Genomic DNA, 23,529 nt, shown 5'->3' on the forward strand with positions numbered 1-23,529 from the left:
AACGCAATTACAAATCCTATATTGATTATTTTAGATTAACTGCTATATAAGCTGTGATCGATATGTATATATATGTATATATGTATATATATATGTATTATATATATCATATATATATGTATTAATATACATATATATTGTGTATGTATATATATATATATATATATATATATGTGTATATATATATATATATACTTTATATGCATTACATATTTAATACATATAATATATATATATAACCAATATATGTAATTGTAATGTAACTACTGCAACAATGCATTTCCCGCAATAATTTACAGGCTGCCGGTTTCTGTTGGAATTATTTTTTAATGCTAGAATTTTTTAACTCATAGTTTAGTTAATTTCTTAACATTTTCATATAATCGGGCTTAAGAAAATATATGTTGCTTTCTTCTGATTTAATTCGCAAGTTCTGTTTCAAATTGTAAATTACACGAAAACTATTATTTACACAGAGGAAAAATTTATTCTGCAAGGAAAATCGATTCGTTGATAAAATTAATACTAGTATCAAAATGGGATATTTCGTAATATGCATTGTCGAGTAGTCGATAATAGTCTAATAAAAATAAAATAATTACAATATATTTTTTTATCACAGAATAATATAAGTCACTTGCTGATATAACATGTCCGCTTATTCATTCCCATTAATTAAAAAGTAATTAATGGGAATGAATAAGATTAAAATTAATCTACAATATAGTCGCACATAATGTCTTTAAAATTTCATCTCAATTTCGTGTCTGCATTTGTCGCAATATATCTTACTCTTATCGATAATAAAAAAAAATACACGACAAGGATATTTATTTCTTAAAAACTTAATACTTTAACGTATGAATATTAATACTTATTGTTAGTAATACTTAGGTACGAATAAAATAAAATTATAAATTAATACTTTAACGTATGAATATTAATACTTAGTAATACTTAAGTGTAAGACGGAAAAAACGTCCATTACTCTTTATTACTCTTTAGTCTCCGGCTACTTAATATTGTTTCGTTTCTCCTCCAAGTATTCCTTACGATTATAATCTGCTATTATTATTTACATGGTTACGTGTGTCATAAAGAACGTGTACAAATCACAGAACTTAAAATGCAAGTGATAAAAAGTAACGATGTCACACTTGAATTAGACGCCGAAGATGTCATTTGTAACTTTAGTAATTGCTCAAGATACGCCATATATCTCAAGAGATGCTCTATTGTATCCATGAGAAGGTTGTTTTCCTTTGATTCTTTTTTGCCAATCATCGAAATTGTAGTAGTTTCTGTTACTGTTGAATTACTTTCATTCTGATCATCTGTCAATTTCCAGTTGCCACATTTAGGAAAATTACGAGGTACCGGCGGCATCTCTTCGTGTTCACCCACCTTGAAGATCAGGGCCATTCCTATCTCCGCGTGAAATTCAATGTGACAATGAAACAGCCAATATCCTGAAAAACATACAATTAATCTTTTTCAATCAATCTCAAAATGAAAGTATTTTATCATTATATTTTATCAAAGAGATTTACAAGCATAAACTTTTTCTATTCATTGAATTAAATGTACTAGTTTCAAATGTTAAAGTTAAATAAAATAGAAATTAAATAATAAAACAAATATAAAATCATGTTACCATAAGCAACTGTGTAATTTCATCTATTAATAATTATTTTTTGTTCACGTATAAAAATTTAATATCTTTTGCGCTTAAGATTTTCTATAACCTTGAATCTTTTCTTTCTTAATGTAATTTTTTACTCGATACAATATTTTTAAAATAAATTTATTTGTCGGTATAATTATATAATTAACACATTAATGTTTTGTTTTTTTACTTCTTTCTTTTAACAATATGCATGGTGCAAAGTCTTACCTGGGTTATCGGCATAAAATCGCACGATGGTGTAACCACCATCGGGCACGGTCACTGTATCCTTCAAAGGTGCTTTAGTGAGTGTCCTGTTTATCAAACCTTGCTTATCTAATTCCTTTACTTCAGCAACCGTGATGTTACTTCCTATCCTCTCCATTGCTACAACGCGGAACTGATAACCGTGAAGGTGAAACGGATGATTTGCGTCATACGGAACACCTGAACAAAAATCATAACAGTTTAGATAGTTGTAAAAAAAAAAGCTGTAAAGAAAAAAAAGAGGGGATGCTCGCATACCTTCGTCGATTAGAATTAGTTCCACTACACTGTTAAGTTTCACCTGAAGTACATGTGTACAAGCACAATAATCACTCTTGCAACCTTCGACCGTGCTGGAGTTACAAAATTGATTTGACTTAATAAGGTTTCTTTCAGGCAGGAGAGGAAATGACGGTAGCTTCATTGATATATGATTCAGTTGTGGTGTCAACAATCGTTGTTTCACATCCTTCACTGAAAAGAAAAGAAAACCACATTGAAATATTTTACAAAACAATAAACGATTTAGATTTTTAAAAGAATAAATTTACATATTTATGAGTACTTTATATCATGTTGTAAATTACTGAAAAAGTATTGCAGGATTTGAGTTTTTTTTTTTTACAAATTCATATCTCATCTTTAATGCATTTGATTATAAATTTGAAATGTTATATATCTTATGCCAGTGTACAAATAAATGTAGACTTCCGTGTTTGAAACAAAAAGTAATATTTATTTTTTTTCAACTAATTTAAAATTAAATATTTATTTTAGCGTATTATTTATTTTGAACGTATTATTCAACAGTATCAGACTGATTTTTGATATCACAACAAAGCTCGCAAAAAATAGCTCTCTTGTTAATCGCCTATTAAAATAAACTTATATTCAAGCATCTATTCTCATTGTCAGACGCTTTCATCGTTGAAAAACTCATTGCTATTACCAGAATCGATTCAGTTATTGTAAACTGTCGCCTTCTTATCAAGATACGTCGACTTTATCATCAGAAGAGCGATGTGGCCGATGGGATATTAATGGATATTTGAAAAAACCGTGTCATTATTCCAACTCACGTTTTAATTCCGATGCTCTAATTTTTTTGCTTGCATTTTTATTAGATGGTCTAATACAAGAAAAAGTTGATGAAGTCATATATACAATTACAAATTTATGTCCAACGAATAAAATTGTACGCATGAACAAATTATTCAATCGTATAACATTTACGACATCAATAGTTTGCCATTTGTCAAAGTCTTCAAGAAATTGTACATTATTATCAAGTTATCAATTATTATAAAAAAATCTAAAATTCTATTGTTGATACGATCGTATGAATTTAATTATCATGTCGTATGATGACTATTACCACTGTCAACAACGAGATCAAAATGTTCGCGATAAATAGATAAAGCTTTTTCATTCATAAAATCGTAGATACTTTTTTCTGCAGTGTAAGAAATTTTGGAAAATATATGATTGGTCTTGAAGTGAATCTATTATATTACATTTTCAGCAAAGTATAATATCTTGTTCTATTCAAATAATATTTGTTATTTTTGCGAGAAAAAAAGGTTAATGATACACTGTTGAGTTATACTTCTTCTCTCCAGATTAAAATTGTCGAATGGAGCAGAAATTAGTGGAGTTGCATTATCAGAATAAATCTTGTACCTTATTGCCATTGTTTCAAAAAAATTTTATGCAGCATACGCTGTCCTATAAGACCTCGCAATAGCCAAAAGTTGTATTTCGAATTAACTTTGCAATAATTTTGTTATAAATTGTCTAGGAAATTTTAAGGGACTATTACACAGTATGTCTGGTGATATAAGGCCGAACAATCGTCAGTATGATTCCGTTTCGAACTGATTTTGCGATTTTAATGTAGATTGTTCGAGAACTATGATGGAATTATTATTTATCATACTATATACTTATTTCATTTCACCGTTGACGATTATTTTCGCTTTTCTTATGGCGTTAGCACGTGGTCCGTTTTATCAAAAACTTGTACGTTACAATTTACTTGTTATTTCTCTTCGTCAAACTTCGGATATGATTCAATATAATTGAATTTATTTATTTATTTATTATTATTGTTATTTATATATTTATATTTATTCCACACTGAATAAACTCACAAAATTTTTTTCTAAATTTAAAATATGAAATGTAATGGATAACGCAAGTTTGATTTAAAGGTGGAATATGTATATGTTGTTTAACAATAAGTCGATTTCCCAATATTGTTAGATATATATGTATCAATCGATCTCACATATGTACATTTTGTATACCGAGAGAAACAATAACAGTCAAGTTTCTATTACTACAAAGATTAAATTACTACAAAGATTAAAATAGAACCTAAAAAAATTGTTTAGAATAATAACACTTAAACTTTACCTTGATGAAAACCATACAGATTGTTTCGGTGAAAGTGCGGGTTATCTTTCATGTAAAAATCATACGATATGTAGAACTGATAATTCGGCTCTTTGATATTCGACACGTCATCGTCGTCCATCGCGGTCAACATCGGGATACTGATACTATTATTTGATTCAGTTCCTTCATTCAAAGCGTTCACTTGCTGAAACAGGAAACATTGTTATTTTTATTTCTCATAAAATAATTTTACGGATTAACTTATCGCTTGAAAGGAGGTCGTGAAAATACACCTACCAATCCGTAGGAATCATTTCGCACGCGATCATATGTAACTTCCACCACCGGCTCCTCCTCGGGTGCTCCTTCGTATCTGAGTATCGCGACTTGATAAGCGCTTAAAAATCTTTTGTCGCAATCCATCAGTCCTCGAAATCTCATCCAATAATTGTCTACCGGTTGGTTCATCTCGATTATGAAATCGAACCTCTCGCCGGCGTAACTCACTAGCGATTCGGCTGTAATTATTACACAATACATAAGTAATATTTCAATATGTAGATCCTTTTTTATTATTTTATTTATATTTCGCAAATTATCATTTATATGTATATCTTACTTCAAATCAGACATATTCAGAATTCTATCATAATTCTTACATAATTAACTTTGAATTGTGTAAATCTCGTTTAAGAAATTAAAGTAAATATGTGTAAAAATATGCATTAATTGAACAATATTTTTTAATAATTAAACAAATAACTATTGCATCAGCTTCTTAAAAAAATAATGCGTGTTTAACTTTAATAAATTGTTTTACTTTAATAAGTTATTTTAATAAATATCGTGACTGTTAATAAACAGTTTTATTTATTTAATTAATAATATTTTTTTGATGTTGAATTTTATTACATTATCTTACTTATAATGTTGACATTTGATCAAAACTATCCGTCTTGGTATTTATTAAAACACTCAATCACTGATCTTGTGTACATGTAAATGACACGTAATGTGAAAATAAAATCGCACCTTGTACCGGTTCAATGTCACGTCCATCTGAGCTGATCACGTACAAAGTATGATTGTCAACGGAAATTTCTATAGGACAATTCAGGAACTCCGCGTTAATAAGCCTGAATCTGTATCGGAAATTCTGTAAGTATAAATTGTAAAATCCATTAATGTAAATACAAATCATACGATTCGTTAAAAAATACACATACTTTAAAATAAATCAACTTTAACGTGAGACATTTTTCTCTCTTCTCAAGTGCAATAAATATTTCAGACAAACAAGAATAAAGACGATGAAATATATTTTACTTTTTTTAATATAATTTTATGCATTTTTTATAAAATGTATAAATGTATATAAAAATTAATAAAACAATAAAAAATTTAAAAAGTTTACCGGTTTTACGATAAACGTCGAAATAGGCATGTCGGCCAATGTTTTGTTTTCACCTTCGATAGCGATGAAACGGCCTAGACCATTTATAAGTAAATTGGGCGCTTTGTTATGACCGTCTGCGTGATGATGCGCTAGAAATTTGGTAAGACCTAGCTCGTGAACCCAATCGGCGACTACCAACGTATGCTTATCGTAGTCATACAGATCTTTGTGCCAGTTGATTTTAGGAGGTACACGAACGATTAACGGTCCGAATACGCCATCGCCTCTCTGAAATCCTGTGGAAACGATAATATACAGAATCTTATTCAATAAAATAGATTAATTAATTTAATTAATTAATTAATTATTTATTATAATTAATAGATTAATTAATTTAATTATAAGCAGAATTTTCTGGAAATATCATTCTCGATACGATGCTTGTGAAAGTTGAAGTTTAGAAAGTGAAGACGCACCTATATGAGAATGCCAAAAATGCGTCCCAGCTTCGCTGGCGATATAATTGTATTGGAAGGTCGCTCCAGGAGGGATAGGACATTGTGATACATAGGGTACACCGTCCATATACGGTGTGGCAAGATGATGTTGGCCATGCCAATGCATCGTAGTGCTCTCTGAATGCAACATGTTGACCATATCGACTATTATCCTGTCACCTTGGCACACCTATAATAATTAACATAATTTTTTCCTAATGTCTTCTCGTTATTTTTAATTAACAGTTTCGCGGTATCTGTGAAAAGCTTGCACGAAGAGTCTTAGACTTCGTTATTATTAAGTAATCCAAGATTAAAATGATAGACTGATTAGCGGGAGTCAATTGTGGTATATTGTATATAGTCAAGTAAATTGCGAATATTTCTATTTTTATAGCTAATTGCGATAAAATTGCACAGTGATTGTAATAAAAAACGAGAAAAATATGTATAAAACCAAGCTAAGTGAATAAACAAAAAATTTCCTAATAATGATTCCTTAGAATCGTGAAATTAAATAGTTATCTCACCACAAATTGTATTAATTATAGAGACTAAATCTGGAAGTGAATTTCAGTGCTACTCTCGTGATATTGTATAATTGCGAAACAGCGGCGACAATTATACTCAAGCTCATTGAAACAATATAGCGTGATTTTCTTCTCAATTTTGATTGACTGAATTATAAAACTCTATCAAACAATAATACAGAAAAAATAGCCAAAGAAAATTTATATTAATTTTGCTCGCAGATTATTTGTATAATAATATTAATCACGTAATTTTGAAAAATAAAAATAATCGAATAATAAAGAAAAGAAAAACGTAGTAAATAAAGATAGACACACATAAGCGAAATCTTGGATTAAAACAGCTCTCCGTAAAATTTGTCTCGTAATCTAATAATTACATACCTCGATCGACGGACCTGGCATTTGTCGGTTCACGACCAAGAGAGATCGCTTTATCCCATCCGCCGGGATGCAATGTGGCCGAAAACAGTCTGTAATATTAAAGGGGCAGTCGTAACAAGCTTTGCTCATCGCGTAATAAGATTCCAGTTTGAACGTATAATAACAGTCCAGAGGTGCCGCATCATCCTTGCATGTTCGTTGACATGCATGACGCTTCCAATCAATGTTGTCGATGGTCTCTGGATCAATCGGCGACAAGCCGAAGTCATTGTACGCCGTTATTATTGTTTCTGAAATCAATAAACAATGATAAAAATGTTCCTTTTTTTTATCTAAAGCTTATTTTTTGTTATTTTCATTTAAATTTCCAGATAAAAATTTATAAATATTTATAAATATTTATTTTAAATATTTAAAAGGCATTCGCTCTCTCTCTTTTTCCTTTCTCTTATATTTTTCGAAAAAAAGGCTTTGTTAGTTGCAAAATAAAAAATAGGGAAAACTAAAAGCGCAGTATATGTGCAAATCAGATATGCAAGGATAAAGATGCAATAAAATGCAATCACAATGTCATAAGAAATCAAGGTTTTCATATTTAATATTAAATATGAAAAAAATCGCACTCGTACCTACCTGATCGGCTTTCATGAACGACCAGTTGAAGCAGAATAAGTAATACATTCCAGATTAACATTCTCGTTCTATAACAGATTTTATAAGTCAGGAAAGATCAGACATATGTATCATGTAAATTTAGTTCATTATATTCATTATCGTGTAAATTAAATACTATGTATTATGGAGATAAAATTTCTCGACAAAGATAATCGGTATACGCCAATAAATTTAAAAGCTTGTACGTTTCTGCACTTTATGTAATGCGTGTAAAATATTTAATATGTGACGGCTTATAAAAAAAAACCTAACTTATTGTTAGTTAGTTTAAAGCGATATGTATGTACGTGTAATTATTGTACAAAGATTTAAAATGCTAATACTGAATTGATACAAAATTGAAGAAGATTTAATTTTCAATTTTCGTAAAATTAAATATTAAATCTTAGTATTTAAATTTATTTTTACTTATTGTTAGAAGTTATCAGTTTAGATATATATATCACGTGCGATTAAGTAAATATTTTTTAATTTTTTTGCTGTGAGATAAAGCGTTATCTTAATATGTTTTTAATGATTTTTTAATATTTTTTTTTATGTTATTAAAGTTATCCAGTTCTCCATTAAAGTAATTATTCTGCTAATATCCTTTTCGATGTGAAATAAACCGTTATTTTAATATCTTTTTATACATGTTACTTAAGGAAAAATTATCAGTCTTCTAATTAGAGTAATCATCCTAGTAATGCCGTTTTTCCGGTTTTTGAATGATGTTATATATTTGATATTACGTCTCTACACAATCTCTATATATGTGTAGAAAAATAATTATAAATTATTTCATGTAATTGATTTTCAGAAGTACCAGAATCATATTAAAGACACTATCGCTTAATCGACTGTTCAATTCCAACGAACTTTGTATTTTACATGGCCTACATCTAACAATAAGTTAAAATTAATAATCAAACGAAACACTTATACACGTGTATAGACTCCAATATCCACTTCTAGTGCATTTGAATGACACACCACACATGCACATGACTAATAAAAAACGATGTTTTTCCCGATCATGATGCAAATCAATTAATTGCGACTTTTTACTCTTTTATAATATGTATCTTTATGATTAAGTTCCAAATAAAAAAACATCGTTTAAGTAATATTAATAAATACAAGAAATTTTAAATTAAAAAAAATAATCTTTTCTTTAACAATCTTAAATTTTGAAACTCTTAAATTTTCTTTTAAATGATATCATAAAATCTTTTGAATTCTAATATCTCGTAGGTTTAATATTCATATATGTATACACATATTATTGATAAATATATTTTCATATAAAATTCAAGGAATTAAATGATTAATTCCGTCGCAAAGAATTCATACGCGAAACGAATTTCATTTAATTGCCGCGAAAGAATATAAAACTGCACTTGACACTTCACATCGCCGATGCTGCAATGTCGAAATCTTCTCTTACAACACAATATCATAGCTTCACGAATTTAGCACAACGCGCACCTGCGCCTGCATCACTGTAGTACGAGATACAGCTGTTATTCGCAATTGTGCCAATAATCATCTTTTTCTTATTGAAAACATTAAATTTTTCTCGCGAATCCAAACAAATTTAATATAGTTTTTTAAAATTATTTTTCAATAAAACGTTAAATATTAAATATTAAAACAATTGGTAGAATCACTCATGATCACTACGTGAATACATCTTTATTATATATGTGTATTTATGTACATTTATATAGGTATATTATACAATATATACGTATGTTTCTTTATTATATATGTATATATTTATCTTAATAATATTTTTATTATATTGTATGCATTTATTTGCATTTATGTCCGTAATATATATATTATATAATATTTATATGATGTATGTATATTATTTTACGTATTTATATGTGTCGAATCACGTGACATATATATATGAGTTTAATATTTGTGTGTTAAGTTAATATATAATTAGTTTTAGAATATAAATTTAAATAATATATCCAAACCTAAATCAATATATTAATATAAATAATATGTATTAATAATTTTATTTTTAATAAAAATAAAATAAAAGCTTATATCATAGAAATCATAGAAATTTAATTACAAAATTAAACAAAATTTACCAACAGAGATTCGAGGAATGCTTATGAAATATTTCGATTCTTCACAGAAGTTAAAAGCTACACTAATTTAAATAAATCTTGAGTAATAAAGATTAATTTTAATTATCATATTCGATATTTATTAAGTATTTTCAAAATACCATCATGTTTCTTCATTTAATTTTTTTCGAAATAATATAAAAATAATGTAAAAGAAATTTCAGATTTTTTTAACACGATTTACTGCGTCATACTCTTGATTATGCGAAAGATCAATGATAATCCTGAGATAATCCCAAAATAATGATTCCTAAAACTTGCGCTATTACAGCCGATTCGCGCGATACGTCTTGTCGGATGTTTAATTCTCTGGCTAACAATATTAGATTAGAATAACGCACTATGTCACAAATGCACATTTTTTACTCGTTACTTAATTTTATTACCTTTTTTTACGTAGCGATAATTTATAATAAAATGTGGGAAACTGTGAGTTTCTTATTTTAAATTGCAAAGTTTTTAAATATAGTGGAACGTGATATTAACAGTGATAAAATAACATGCAAAATGTATAAAATTCTTTAACATTTATTGTAGCGGAAAAATTATAGTTATATTTAGCTTTCTCATTATACAAGAAAACTCAAATTGTTCTTTGAATGTCCGGAAATGTAATGAAAGTCATTAAAGACGCTTCAAGGAAATTTCAAGAATAATTAAGCAAATCCTACGTCATTCTTTATATTAAGATACATGCGATGAAAGTACCAATCGAACAAGTAATCAAAATTGTAAAAATTAAACACTTTAACTATCATATTGATATTTATATCAAGTATTTTAAAAATATCACCATGTTTCTTTATTTAATCTTTTTTGAAATAATGTAGAAGAAATTTCAGATTTTTCGAACGCTACTTACTATGTCGTATTCTTGATTGTGTTCGAGATCGATGATATCCTGAGATAATCCCAAAATGATGATTCCTAAAGTACACGAGTATAATTTGCACTATTGCAGCCGATTCACGATACGTGTCGTCGGACGTTTATGTAATTCTCTGAACACGGCTAACAATATTGGACGCACCATGTCACAAGTGCATAAAACAATGGAAGCTGCCTCTTTTCCGGATTTCAACAAAAGCAACACAGATGTATGTACACCACCAGAAAACAGTTTCACAGACGTTTTACGAAGAACTGAACTAGAGTCACTCCACTCGCCTGTCTTTACGATACAGGAAATCTCCCGTGGAGGTCAAGCGTACCCCACGAGAGTGGACTTGAGAGAAGTTTTTTTTTTTTACCTGAATCTGTGCTTTTTATCTGAACAGGATAAGTATAATACTGTAGGATGATGATACCAGGTATGGGGTATTCACAAATCCCCGTTTACGGCTCAACAGCCTCCCTCCTCGCTTGGGTTTACGCGACCAATAACCGTACGTTTTTCCTGAACATGAATTCGTCAGTGGACTTTCCACTCGTTATCCAAAACTCCCCGAAGAGTAGCAGGTATATGCGGAACCGGTATGTATACCTTAATGCTTTTTTCTCGTACAAATTAATACGTAGAAATTTATATTAAACCACAGTTTTGTAAAAATAAAAGAAGCTTCCGACAAACTAAACTTTAAAGAAGAAAATAGGTGATTTATTCCTCAATTGTTGTTAGTGCGACTTTTACTTGAACGGACCTTTTCAAAATTTCGTTCTGAAGATATACATAATGTTAAAATGTTAATTGCGAATGCGCGAGAAACGATGAACTATCTTGCTAAGAAGAAATCGTTTACAAATTATCTCAAGATATACATATTTTAATAAAAGTATTTAAAAAACCAATAAAATTAACAAAAACAAATTTAAAATTTATATAATTTTCTTATCGATTCTCTATTTCTTTCTGATTAGACTCATTTTTGCCAATATAAAACGATATTTATCTATTTGAATTTAATTATACATGTAATTATATGTATATAAAACTATATGTATATAAACTTGTTTATGTATTAATATAATTAAAAAGAATAAGAAAAAAAATAGAGACAATTTAACAATAAACATATACATTAGACATCTAATATTCATTAACCAAAAAAAAAAAAATAACATGAAAGAATATAATTGAATAATTACATAAATAAAACAATTGCGTAAATAAATGAAAAATAGAAAAATTGTACTAAACATTATTTTTTATATTCATATAACTTTTACAATAATGTGGTATTTTGACATAAAACTGACAGGAAAATACAAAGTACTCTGTTTTAAGATCTCCGAATGATAGCTTCTGCAGAAACGTTTTATCAAATCTATCTAACAGAATCGAATTCTGTAAATAAATAAAAAGGACTTACGGTAATAAATTACGGTAATTAATTTTCCGTTAATCCCAACCGCTTTCGATGTTTGTCAATTTTGTTTTCTTTTGTCCACCTAATCTCAAAAAGAAATCACTAACTACGTGACATCGTAGCCATTGTTTCGAATTCGTAATAACTTGATATCAGAAATATGATAATTGACATTCCTAAAATTTATCTTGCCCATTGACGTGACATTATTTAAGATTCTATTATTGTCAATTGGACGCAGTTATGTTACGAAAACACGACAACGAAAAGCACCGTGAAACTTCTGTGATGCACTCGTTGATGAACACGTATCACAAAATGTACGCTTTCTTATTCAAGTTCAAAGAAAAACCGCTGTTATCTTCGACGAGATCGGATTTAATACCCGACAATAATGCGATAAGTGTTGCTGGTTTAAATTTCAAAAAGAATATTACTCGGGCATGTTGCGTCACTTTTGACACCTCATTTTGCGTAATATCGGTACAATTATAACTTTACAACTACTAGTTCTCTGAAAAGTAATTCTTTTAAAATATTTTTTGAACAGAATATTTATAGTTCTTTTTTTTATTATTATTTATATGCATATATTGTGGAAATTTTGGAATTGTGGAATAATTCAGAAATAGATAATATATAAAGAAAAAATATAAAATTCTCAAGTAAAGCAAAAATTGCTGATGTAAATTAGACGCAAATTCATTATTACAATCAATTATTTAGCATTGCATTAAAATTTTTGTTAAATAAATTTAAATATCTTGCCGAATAAATCTTTTTGAAGAAACACAATTGTTAAAGCAAGAATTAAATTAAATTAAATTAAAGTGATATGATCAAATGTATATGTCACTTAATGACAGATTAAGAATCAAACAATATGATATTGTAATAAATTAATTCACGGAGCGAGATTATACATGTATTTTCAACAAATAAAATTGATATCTTTAGAAAATCTTTTTACTATCTATATAATAAATTTGCTAAAAATATATACGTTTAAATCTATTAATTGTTCTGTAACACGTTAATCCTTAAAATTATTATTTTTTTCCATACTAAATACACTATCTTGAAACATAAAATTAAATGTGCGTCTTATTGCGCGTTATGTGTGTGTGTGTATGATGATGCGTTTTATCAATATCACACTCATCTATAATAAATTCCACTCTGTACAGATGCAATTAATTTTACCGACAGTGTGTTTCTATGATTTATACACCAGGATCTATTACATATCTACACATTATATACATGTATATAAACTAAATAATTAAACACATACAAGATATCAATCACATATGCAATATATTTTACGAAATGTTATTTTCGTAAAAGAATGTGAAACGTGTATATCTTGTGATTATATGCAGATAAGAGTAGACTTCGATACATATTCAGACATGTCTTAATTAATGTGGCAATTATGTAACGTTATGCTAATCGATATTTATAATATCAACAATTAACTTACGTAATCACAAAAGAGAAATGAAGCGCGAAAATTCATATATTTTTTTAAACGCAATATGTGCATGATTAATATTACAAAAAAAATGAGTAAAAACACGGAAAAATATTATAATATATGTATAATGTATAAAAGAGAATTGCACGTTTGATATTCAAAATATATTTATATTCATAAATATTATATGTATTATATTTTACAAAGGAGTTTATGTATTTAAATATTCAAATATTTTGATGCACAAACAAATACATAATCATTAAAAAATAATAGAGCAAATGCAAAATTTATAATTTTAATGATAGTAATAAATATTTTAATATCCCTATTTCAACTTTATCATAAATGTTGTAAAAAATGTAATTTCATGTAATTTATACTGTAAAATTTTCTCTATGAAGAATTAGTAGAATTTAATTTATTGTGAGCTTTTAGTCTATAAAATTTTTCACAAACGCGAGTTTATGAAACATAAATCTTTCGCAGAAGTAATGAATAGTTGAATAATGCATACAAATTTGTAATTAATTAATGAGTGTCAGCGTCAAAGAATAGCGTCAGTGTGTCAGAAATATCAAAGAATAAGAAAAAATCGAAAAATTCTTGAACCATAACTTTTCAAGGATTAAGAATTCAGTTTTACAAACTATTTTTGGCATATTTTAATTCACTTATTGCGTGCGCAAAAAGCAGATTTTTATAGAGATTTTAATGTGATCTTAAGGAGTGCAACAATTCTTTCTAGCAAAATCAGTTTATTTAATATTATTCTCTAGTTATTTGGTATTTATTTATTATTTTATCTAAAATAATATTATGGAGCTGATGTTCGTATCTTAATTAAATACTTTCAATAGTATGGAAAGCTAGATTTTGCTGATACACGCTGACACATCACTTTATACTACATATGTCATTGAGATAAGATTAAGAGATGCACATTTTCATGAAAAATTTTTCGGTATGAAATTTGTGCATACAAATTTTTATTAATATATAAATCTACTCGATATATATAATTATTGGATTACAATGTTGCAAAATCAACATTTTAAAGATCGGTAGGAACAGAAATAAAAAAGAATGAGACATTCTTTTGGTATTACGTATGAAAAATCTATTGACTATTGAATCTATCTTTATTGATTATGTTTTTATGAATAAAACGATTAAATAAGATGAAGATATCAGTTTGCATTTCTTTAGCAAAAATTCTACAAAACTAGTCTTGAAAGGAATTCCCCGTTAAATTTAATGAAAAACCGGTAGTTGCTAGCTCGCGTCAATCGCTTGTGACGTAAGAACTTCCTAGTTTATATAGGATATTCTAAATACAGTTCATCTAATTATAGTCTACGATATGAGTAACTTCAGCTCTATTTATATATGGATTTTTCCATCAATTATCGTCCAATTTACTCAATCAAAAATTGATAGCCATCATTTCTCAATAATTTCATAACAAATATTATACAATGTTTATCACTGCGCTTATTTCTCCACGATTTCAATATCTTTTATTGCTGAAAAATAATACCTTTATTACAATTATCTTGATTCTATCAATTCGATCTTTGAAGAGAGAAAGGGAAAAGGAACCGAGGCGCATCTAAAAGAAGCAAAAGATCAATTCTCAAGATTAAATCTGTTGAATAAAAAAGAATCAATGCGCTCAAACGTTAAAAAAAGAGAGCGCAAGTTATTACATAATTTTGGAACGGGCTCGATCGCGAAGGTCGCATAATAAACGCGTAAGGAATAACGACAGGCTGATGAATGTAAAGAAAGAACATGCACGAGGCAAATTATTATATCTACATTCTACGAGACAATCTTACCCAACCAGCCAAGCGCGCGATGGGCCATGGCCGCAAAATCAAGGGACGTGGAAAGTAAACGGAGTCTGACGTCTATATGTAATGATGTTTGTAGAAATATTACGACACGGCTCGACATACGTGCGTTTTAACATAATATTTCCCCGAGTTTCCTTCTCGCTCTCGTAAAGAAGCGTCAAGTCATTAAGAAATATCGAGGTCAGTGTGATTGGAGTGTGCGTTAATACTGATACATATTTTAGTGATCTGTTCATTTTGCATCGCAAGATTTTTGCGTTTCAAACACACATGTTATATGCAGAACATTTTATAATGCGTTATATTCGTGATATGAATATAAAATATCTTTTTCCTCTTTTCGCGATATCGTGCGTATTTCCAATACTTAAATATTAAATACTTTAATACTTTAATTTATATATATGTTTTATATTTTTCCTTTTTGTATTTATATATAGTTATGCGAAAAAATGTAAAAATAAAAATGTAATATTTTCCATAATGTATAATCGACAATTACTTTTTAATTATATATATATATATATATATATATATATATATATATATATATATATATATATATATGTATATATACGATAATTAAGGGATAAATAATTATATCGTTTTTAATAAGATTTATTATAGAATATTACGAGATTTTAATTTTAAAATTAATTCCATACACATATGTTAATTTTGAAAAATTTCTATTACTTTTAATTTAAAGCTTGTTTCTTTTTTACATAGTAAAGACTCAATTTCATATATACTCCAATCTCACCTGTAACTGTATGTACATACATCTCGACGGAAGAGGGAAGAGAAAGTCCGGCTCAGAATATCTCAATGACAACATAATATTGGCGAAAACGAAACATTAGTGCGTGAAGCAACATCGCGTAATAACATGTAAGGACGAAAAAGAGCATTCCCCTCGATACCGCGCGTAAATAATCCGTTAATGACACCGGCCGATGGCAGCGTAACCGTCGTGCCATCTTTGTCTCGTAAATATAAACATTTATCTCCACGTATTTTGTTCAAGGACAGTGATAATTTGAAATTACATTTTTTATTTAAAAAATTAATAACAAAAATATTATTATTATTATATATTATTATTATTATAATATATTATTTAAGAATCGTAAATGATAATTAACATAAGAGATTAATAAAAAAATAACGTACGGAGCATAAAAAAACAAAATATTTAGAAGACATAAAAACATATTTACACTAAAATAAATAAAAAATGTTTATACAAATATTGAAGAAGATTGTACGAGAAAATAATTTAGGGAACTCTTCACTGCAATTTTTCAATCAAAGAGATAAAATATGCAAACAGATATGAATATTCTCTTCTCATTAATACATTCTACTGTATTTTATTAAATTAAATTTATGTTAAATACATAAGCTTAAAGTGTACTCACCAGGTGATAGAATATACTTGAAGTTAAAAGAAGATAAATAATAAATTTTATCTACATAATATTAAATTAAAAGTGAAGAAAAATCGCATGTTGTTTAAACGATATAATTATAAGACGGCAGTCGCGTTCGAAGTGCGCCTGATTTCATACGTCACAGTAGACACCAGCGCGAAAGAGTACTGGTCGCGCCCTCTCTGAGGATACGGCGGAGACACGTGTCACCGACGAAATATGGCGTATGTTTTGTTTGTGTGCGCGAGGATGGTTACGCGCGGAGTGTTTAGCAGTGGCTGCGAGCTTGAATAATTGAGAATTTGGATCTTCCCCGGTGGGTGGAGGGCCCAGGTGATCATCAACGCATGTGTCCGGATCGGCGCGTGGACGTTGGGTGAAACCGCGATGAACGCGACGAGCCTGTATGTGTCTACGTGTCGATTGGTGCTGCAGGCGGACGCCGAGGATCCCAACTCCTGGACGGATCTGTACAGGCTGGTGCCGTATCTGCGGCAGAGTCTCAGCTGTACCGTATGCTCGAATCTACTCATCGAGCCGCACACACCGACCGAGACCAACTGTCAGCATCACGTGTGCCGCGGATGTCGCGGCGGCCGCAAGAAGCTGAAACCGTCCTGCGGCTGGTGTAAGGACTATGACAAATACGTGGAGAACGTGCAGCTGCGGATACTGCTGCAGTGTTATAAGAAGCTGTGCGAGTACCTAACCAGTACCGGTATCTATCGCACTCTCCTGCTGTCCGTGACGTCCGCCAATAACGCTACCACCAATGGGGCACCGTCCACCATCGGGGCCACCAGCCTCATGGAGCTTATCCAGGAAGGCGCGGGCTTCAAGGACGAGTTCAAAAGCAACGCCGGCCTGTCCAAGTCCGCGTACAGTATCTTACCGTGCGTTTACACCAGTACCACCTCCACACAGACACAAGGGAACAGCGTTCAGACCACCGAGGCGATATCCCAGAATATACCTGGTGTGTATCGTATCTATTCCTTGACGCAAATGTTCTGAATGAATAATATATAAATAAATATATGATTATTATTTGATCGATAAATTAGTAATATGTAAGTAATCTCTATTGTGTTTTGTTGCTAAACTAGAATCTCCTACGATTCGTACTGTATCAAACGGATCCTCTATATATTCTGTGATGTATGCTGGATCTGGTAATAAAATTACAATAAAACGTAAAGCGGCTGCTACAGAGGACATGGAAACAAGTCAACAAGAGACGGACAGAAGCCAGCACAGCTCTGTAGGAGGGGTAAAATGCATTCCGTCTTCCCACCTTAGATATGGGACCCCTTCCGAGAAAAAATCTTCAAAGAGCAGCAAAGTAATTTCAATAGATATTCGGTTAATCTTATGCCTTACAGGATTTATATTGCACTATAATTATTATTTAAATGCTTAAAGATGTGTGCATCTTTCGTTAACACTTCTTGTAAGGTACAATAATTTTTCTGGCCTATTAACAATTAATTATACCTAAACTTTTTGATTAATCTTTATATGTATCACTCTTATTTTTGTACTAATCCTACTTTTAGAAAAATCTCGAGACTTACGTTCGTCTAGGTCCCATAAGAAAGATTAATGCAGATGTTTATCTTTTTTACTATATTCAAAGAGCTATTTGTTTCAACTTTTGATTTAATTACTCTGCATTGATCTATAATATTTAGTTTTAAACCAATGTTTCTTTATGAATATTAACACGAGCATAAACTTGCTTTGTTATAAGCAGTCTTCAGGCAGTTTTAAGAAGCCAAGGTCAAGCTCCGCTAGAAGTAAAAGGAAAGGATGCAGATGTGGCAATGCCACTGCAATACCTGGGAAGCTTACCTGTTGTGGTCAAAGATGTCCTTGTTATGTGGAAAGTAAACCTTGTATAGAATGTAGATGTAGAGGTTGCAGAAATCCTCATACGGCAGATGGATTAAAGGTGAGTTAATTTACTCGATTTAAAACTTGTCATGGTTGCGTTTAAGGAAATGCTACTAGCGTGCCCTTGTTTAACTTTCAGTAAGTAACAAAAACAGAATGACATTTTTAGCGCGAATAGCGTTTATTCAAACCTATCCCATATGGGTTTTTTGTCTTCTCTATCTTCAAAAATCTTGTATAACTCTTACATATTTCAGATCCGTCCACATATACCTGAACTTCATAATTTACAATTGCAATTATCCACCTCTTTGGATTGCGACGCACTAAGTGGAGACCCTCTAGCATCTGTACCGCAGTGTCTATCGACGTCTCCTACAACAATACAAGTTTTAAATGTGTATTCCACTCCAAGACTAGACATTGATAATGTACCACAAAATTTACCCGCTGCTTTGTTAGTGGGGGAAGATACTATGGTGAGTACTGAAAGTGAAGCAGAAGATAGTGATATACAAATTGATGTGTGACAAAGTATTTAAATGAACATTGCAAAGGTGATAACAAATACCTGTGGTAACAGATTATGACGAGTGCGTCTTTAAACAGAAAAGGTCGCAATATGTAAATAACTTAATCGAAACTTATCTACATTGAAAATTACAATATAAGAATCAAAAATTTGTAATTATAACTTTGCAGTGATAGTAAACATATATATATATACCTGTTGTGTGTATATGTTTACTATATATATACTTATATATTTGTGTAAATATTTTGTACATGACATAAAAAAATGGTGAAAAATTTAATTGGATGTTTAACATGTTCTGTGCCACGCCCCTACTAAACTTTCCGTTCAGGTCGTTTAATATTTTTGCTATTAAATATAACATTATTATAAAATATTTTGTAAAATCATATATTGATGCCTAAATATGCATAGTGCAATTATCATACTATATGTGAAGTGCATATATCACATATATCTGTTTAAATATTCTCAAGCTATATATATCAAGACTGGTTCCATTTATTGTCACATTAGTTTACAACAAGCATTTGATTACAGTTGATTACAGTAATATAAACTGAGGGAATTATATTTATTTTCATTAAGGATATATATTATGATGTATCTGATATATAAAAATATATATAACAAATATGCACCTAGTGTATCTATAGAACAATAATTATGATATATAATTTTTTTTATTTATTTTATAGAAATCATGTTATATATTATTTTATTTATTTTATTCTGTAGAGTATTTTGAATGTTACACTTTTTTCTTGATAATAATTTTTGCAGTCTTATAAATATTATACATCATAAATAAAATTGTGAGCCTCGATAACGTGAAATGACCAACGCGACGTGAACGGAAATTTACCAATTAGTCTGGCACAGAACATGTTAATCACAATAACAGTCAATTTTGTCTGTAAGATAAATCACCATTATAATTTTAACATTTGTTATTTTCTTATATATAATGCGTTATATATATTAACATGTTTTAAAATTGTGCAAACGCTCATAACTTCTGCATATTGTTTCGTTAATTGTATAGTATAAAAGGCAAGTTTCATATATGAAAATATTTCTCATATGCTGACTGATTATATATATGTAAATTTTGATAATTCCAAAAATTTTTTACTAACGCGTATATTTTGTTCATATTTTATGTAAATACATTATATAACATTGCACATTTTACAGATACATGAAAATACATTAAAACATATTTTGAGTTAATATATGTATTCTAAATAATATTTATCTGTCCACATTTTACAATTTGTGAACATTATATAGCTGACACTGAAATAATATATAAAAATTCTCTGTGAGAATTAGTTAAAGCATAAGGCGAGCTAAATTTAAAAGAAAGCTGATAAATTGAATATTTACACATCAAAAAATATCTCGTCGTCAACTTGCCAGTTGTACATACAATGTGACAAAGATCGTTATCTATTTTGCATACTGATTTTTATAATCCCTAAGTATAAACCGCAAAGGGAATGTAGGATGGTAACCTTGTTAAATTTTCCTACAATTTAAGATTGCATCGAAATAATGACAAATACTCTAAGTAAATTGTGCATACTAACAGAGAATAATTTAAATAATAAACGAGAGATAAGAAGATGATCTATACGTAATTCAGATTATAAAAACTTTTTATGTTATTTAGTTAGAAAATTGAAGATATAATTAGATAAACACCTAGTTTTTATTTGCTTTGAACTTTCGTTTAAAAGCAGATTCATATTAAGTAGCATTACTATCAGGGTTGGATTTTTTCAATAATCACTACAGACGTAATTCTATGACAAATTCTTAAAAACTATTATTAACAAAAAAAATGTTAAAATAAAAATAAACATTTTCTAAAAATTTTTTTTATCATATCACATTTCAAAAAAAGGCTAAATATAATTTATTCTTATTTATTTAATATAAAAATTTTTTTATAAAGAAAAAATATAAGAATAATGTAAGAATTTTTAAATTCTTTATTAATAATAAATTTTTTTTTTTTTTTTTTTTTTTTTTTTTAGGAGGTTTTTACTATAAAATTATATATGTTATTGATAATTAAAATCTACTATACGCAACGTGTCACCAAGCAGAGAAAGAAAGCAATAAAATGTTCGTATCTTGCATAAGACTACAAGATACTCTATTTATAATATAACAAATAATAAAATATTAATGTCAAAATTTATTTATTTATATTTATTTTGTTTTTTATTATTGTATATGATATATCTATTACACACTTATTTTTGTTACACGTATATATGGAAGTTATATAATAAATATATAAAAATATGTGAATAATTCTTCTTTTGAGCAAAACTATATGCCTATAAATATAATAACAAAAAGTTAAATCCAATCCTGTGTGGTGACTATATATTATATAAAACTTATAATAATTATATACATTACGTATAAACAGTATCTTATGTCAAGTGTATAAAATTTTTCAGAGATAATTCTGTTAAATTTTACTATAGACGATATCGCAAATAGCAAATTTTAGAATTCTAATTCACTCGAAAATAATTGAATGTGTTAATTACTCATTATATTTAAAGCGTATGAAACATTAGTACAAAATTACTAAGTGTATGTAGAATACTTTTTAATTTTCACATATGTATATGTGTGTGTGTATGTGTGTGTGTGTGTATGATGTGTGTACGTGTGCACTCTTCTAAAGCATCTATGAATTCATCAACTGTTGTTTATATAATCATGCTTGGATATAAATAGCATACTTCAATCCTTTCAAAATAGTCAACACAATAGCATACACTCTCACAGCACATAAATGATCTCATAGTTTGCAATAAGACAAATTCATTAAAAATAAAAAGAGATGTTAATAAAATGTATGCATATGAGTTAAATACTTTGTAAATTTCATTAATAAAAAAATTTATATAGTACATTCACGTATACACATAGGCTATAATTAAGGCAATATGCAATAAAGCTCAACATAAGATAAAATTAATGCAAAAATGTAATATCATATATTTTTGTATGTAAAAGTTAATATCATTGTGTTAATTTTTAGAATTACAGATATATAAATAGTAAATTAAATCTTTCTCTTTGTTTATTAATTTTGTCTTATGTAAAGCTAAACACAAATTGGAAATTGTTTAAATTTAAATTACTTCAAAATCTATTTGTAGCAAAAAAAACGAATTGGAAGAAATTACAAATTTCTAAAATCTATTCTATTAAATATCATACAGTGCATTTTAATCAATGTAGTATTAGTTATTATGTTTCATATGTAGATATTAAAGTAAGGCAGAAAACAGTCGGGACCTAGCTATAGCTTAAATTTAAATGATACATTCAGATATAATTGAGGAGTGACTTTGAAAATATTAGTCATAAAAGATTATGATTTTATCATTGCTAAAGTATAATATTTATAGTAAATAGTAATAATGATATAATGCGCAGAATAGAACATATATATAATTCACACTCCTATATTTAGTTGGACATTTTTTCTTGCCATATATGGCAGGAATGTTTTTAAATAAAACTCATAAAAATTGTTCAGGTTGAAAAATTTAATGTAAAATTGTACAGCAAACTAATTAGAAAGTTACTCCTCAATAGATCAATTACTCATCATATAATTAAGAATCAATCGCGGTTATATTGTAAAATATAACTCTCGAAAAATGAATATTTTATTGGAATGTAACATCTCTTGTACGTATATATAGTATTCATTAATATCTTTTGTTAGTCATAAATTATTAATGTATCATGTATGTACATCGTGGAGTTAAAGAATGTATGTTGCAACTGTGTAACTTATCAGATCATGTTAAAACTTATCCAAAAAAAGGAAAAGAAAAAATATGGTTGCATATTGTCATAACACATAGAGCTAATAGAATAAAAATATTTTACATACTAGAATTTGCATCATTTTGTAAAAAAAAAAAATGAAAGAAAAAAGAAATATGAGACGAGAATGTGGTTGAATAATGATTATTTTGTTTGTATAACATAAGAGAAAGTTTCTATGAGAAACGTATTTATTAAATTCCTTGTTTAAAATT

The 23,529-nt window shown here is 28.6% G+C and overlaps 2 protein-coding genes across 8 annotated transcripts; one reads left to right on the forward strand and one right to left on the reverse strand.

Annotated features, from left to right (window-relative positions):
• Positions 1-241: 241 nt before the first annotated feature.
• Positions 242-17,141, reverse strand: LOC140663349 (uncharacterized). 6 transcript variants are annotated; one of them, XM_072887416.1, is made up of 11 exons: positions 8,739-8,812; positions 7,771-7,838; positions 7,138-7,427; positions 6,203-6,413; positions 5,745-6,022; positions 5,363-5,486; positions 4,628-4,848; positions 4,349-4,535; positions 2,192-2,407; positions 1,895-2,113; positions 242-1,469 (listed from the first exon to the last, which is right to left on the reverse strand). In XM_072887416.1, exons 1-11 carry the CDS (start codon positions 8,795-8,797, stop codon positions 1,093-1,095), a joined length of 2,250 nt encoding a protein of 749 aa, XP_072743517.1. In that variant the 5' UTR covers positions 8,798-8,812; the 3' UTR covers positions 242-1,092. The 6 variants fall into 6 exon arrangements, with proteins under 6 accessions (XP_072743517.1, XP_072743519.1, XP_072743520.1 ...); XM_072887418.1 differs by lacking the exon at positions 8,739-8,812 and adding an exon at positions 17,005-17,141 and having other exon boundaries at positions 243-1,469; XM_072887419.1 differs by lacking the exon at positions 8,739-8,812 and adding an exon at positions 16,347-16,528 and having other exon boundaries at positions 243-1,469.
• Msl-2 (male-specific lethal 2) lies at positions 17,141-23,383 on the forward strand. Of its 2 annotated transcripts, none has more exons than XM_072887423.1 (4): positions 17,141-17,992; positions 18,123-18,358; positions 18,767-18,967; positions 19,167-23,383. In XM_072887423.1, the coding sequence occupies exons 1-4, from the start codon at positions 17,404-17,406 to the stop codon at positions 19,437-19,439; spliced, it is 1,299 nt and encodes a 432-aa protein (XP_072743524.1). In that variant the 5' UTR covers positions 17,141-17,403; the 3' UTR covers positions 19,440-23,383. The 2 variants fall into 2 exon arrangements, with proteins under 2 accessions (XP_072743524.1, XP_072743525.1); XM_072887424.1 differs by having other exon boundaries at positions 18,123-18,286; positions 18,770-18,967.
• Positions 23,384-23,529: the final 146 nt, after the last annotated feature.

The sequence above is a fragment of the Anoplolepis gracilipes genome, chromosome 3 (assembly GCF_047496725.1).
Source record: "Anoplolepis gracilipes chromosome 3, ASM4749672v1, whole genome shotgun sequence".
In the NCBI taxonomy this organism is placed as follows: domain Eukaryota; kingdom Metazoa; phylum Arthropoda; class Insecta; order Hymenoptera; family Formicidae; genus Anoplolepis; species Anoplolepis gracilipes.

Excerpts from the sequence above, each read along its gene's own strand:
- LOC140663349 (XM_072887416.1), bottom strand. The coding sequence starts at position 8,797 with ATGTGCATGTGTGGTGTGTCATTCAAATGCACTAGAAGTGGATATTGG. Across the intron at positions 7,428-7,770 it reads CGTTCATGAAAGCCGATCAG|AAACAATAATAACGGCGTAC; the intron begins GTAGGTACGAGT and ends TATTGATTTCAG. Across the intron at positions 2,408-4,348 it reads TCTGTATGGTTTTCATCAAG|TGAAGGATGTGAAACAACGA; the intron begins GTAAAGTTTAAG and ends TTTTCTTTTCAG.
- Msl-2 (XM_072887423.1), top strand. The coding sequence starts at position 17,404 with ATGAACGCGACGAGCCTGTATGTGTCTACGTGTCGATTGGTGCTGCAG. Across the intron at positions 17,993-18,122 it reads GATATCCCAGAATATACCTG|AATCTCCTACGATTCGTACT; the intron begins GTGTGTATCGTA and ends TTGCTAAACTAG. Across the intron at positions 18,359-18,766 it reads AATCTTCAAAGAGCAGCAAA|CAGTCTTCAGGCAGTTTTAA; the intron begins GTAATTTCAATA and ends CTTTGTTATAAG.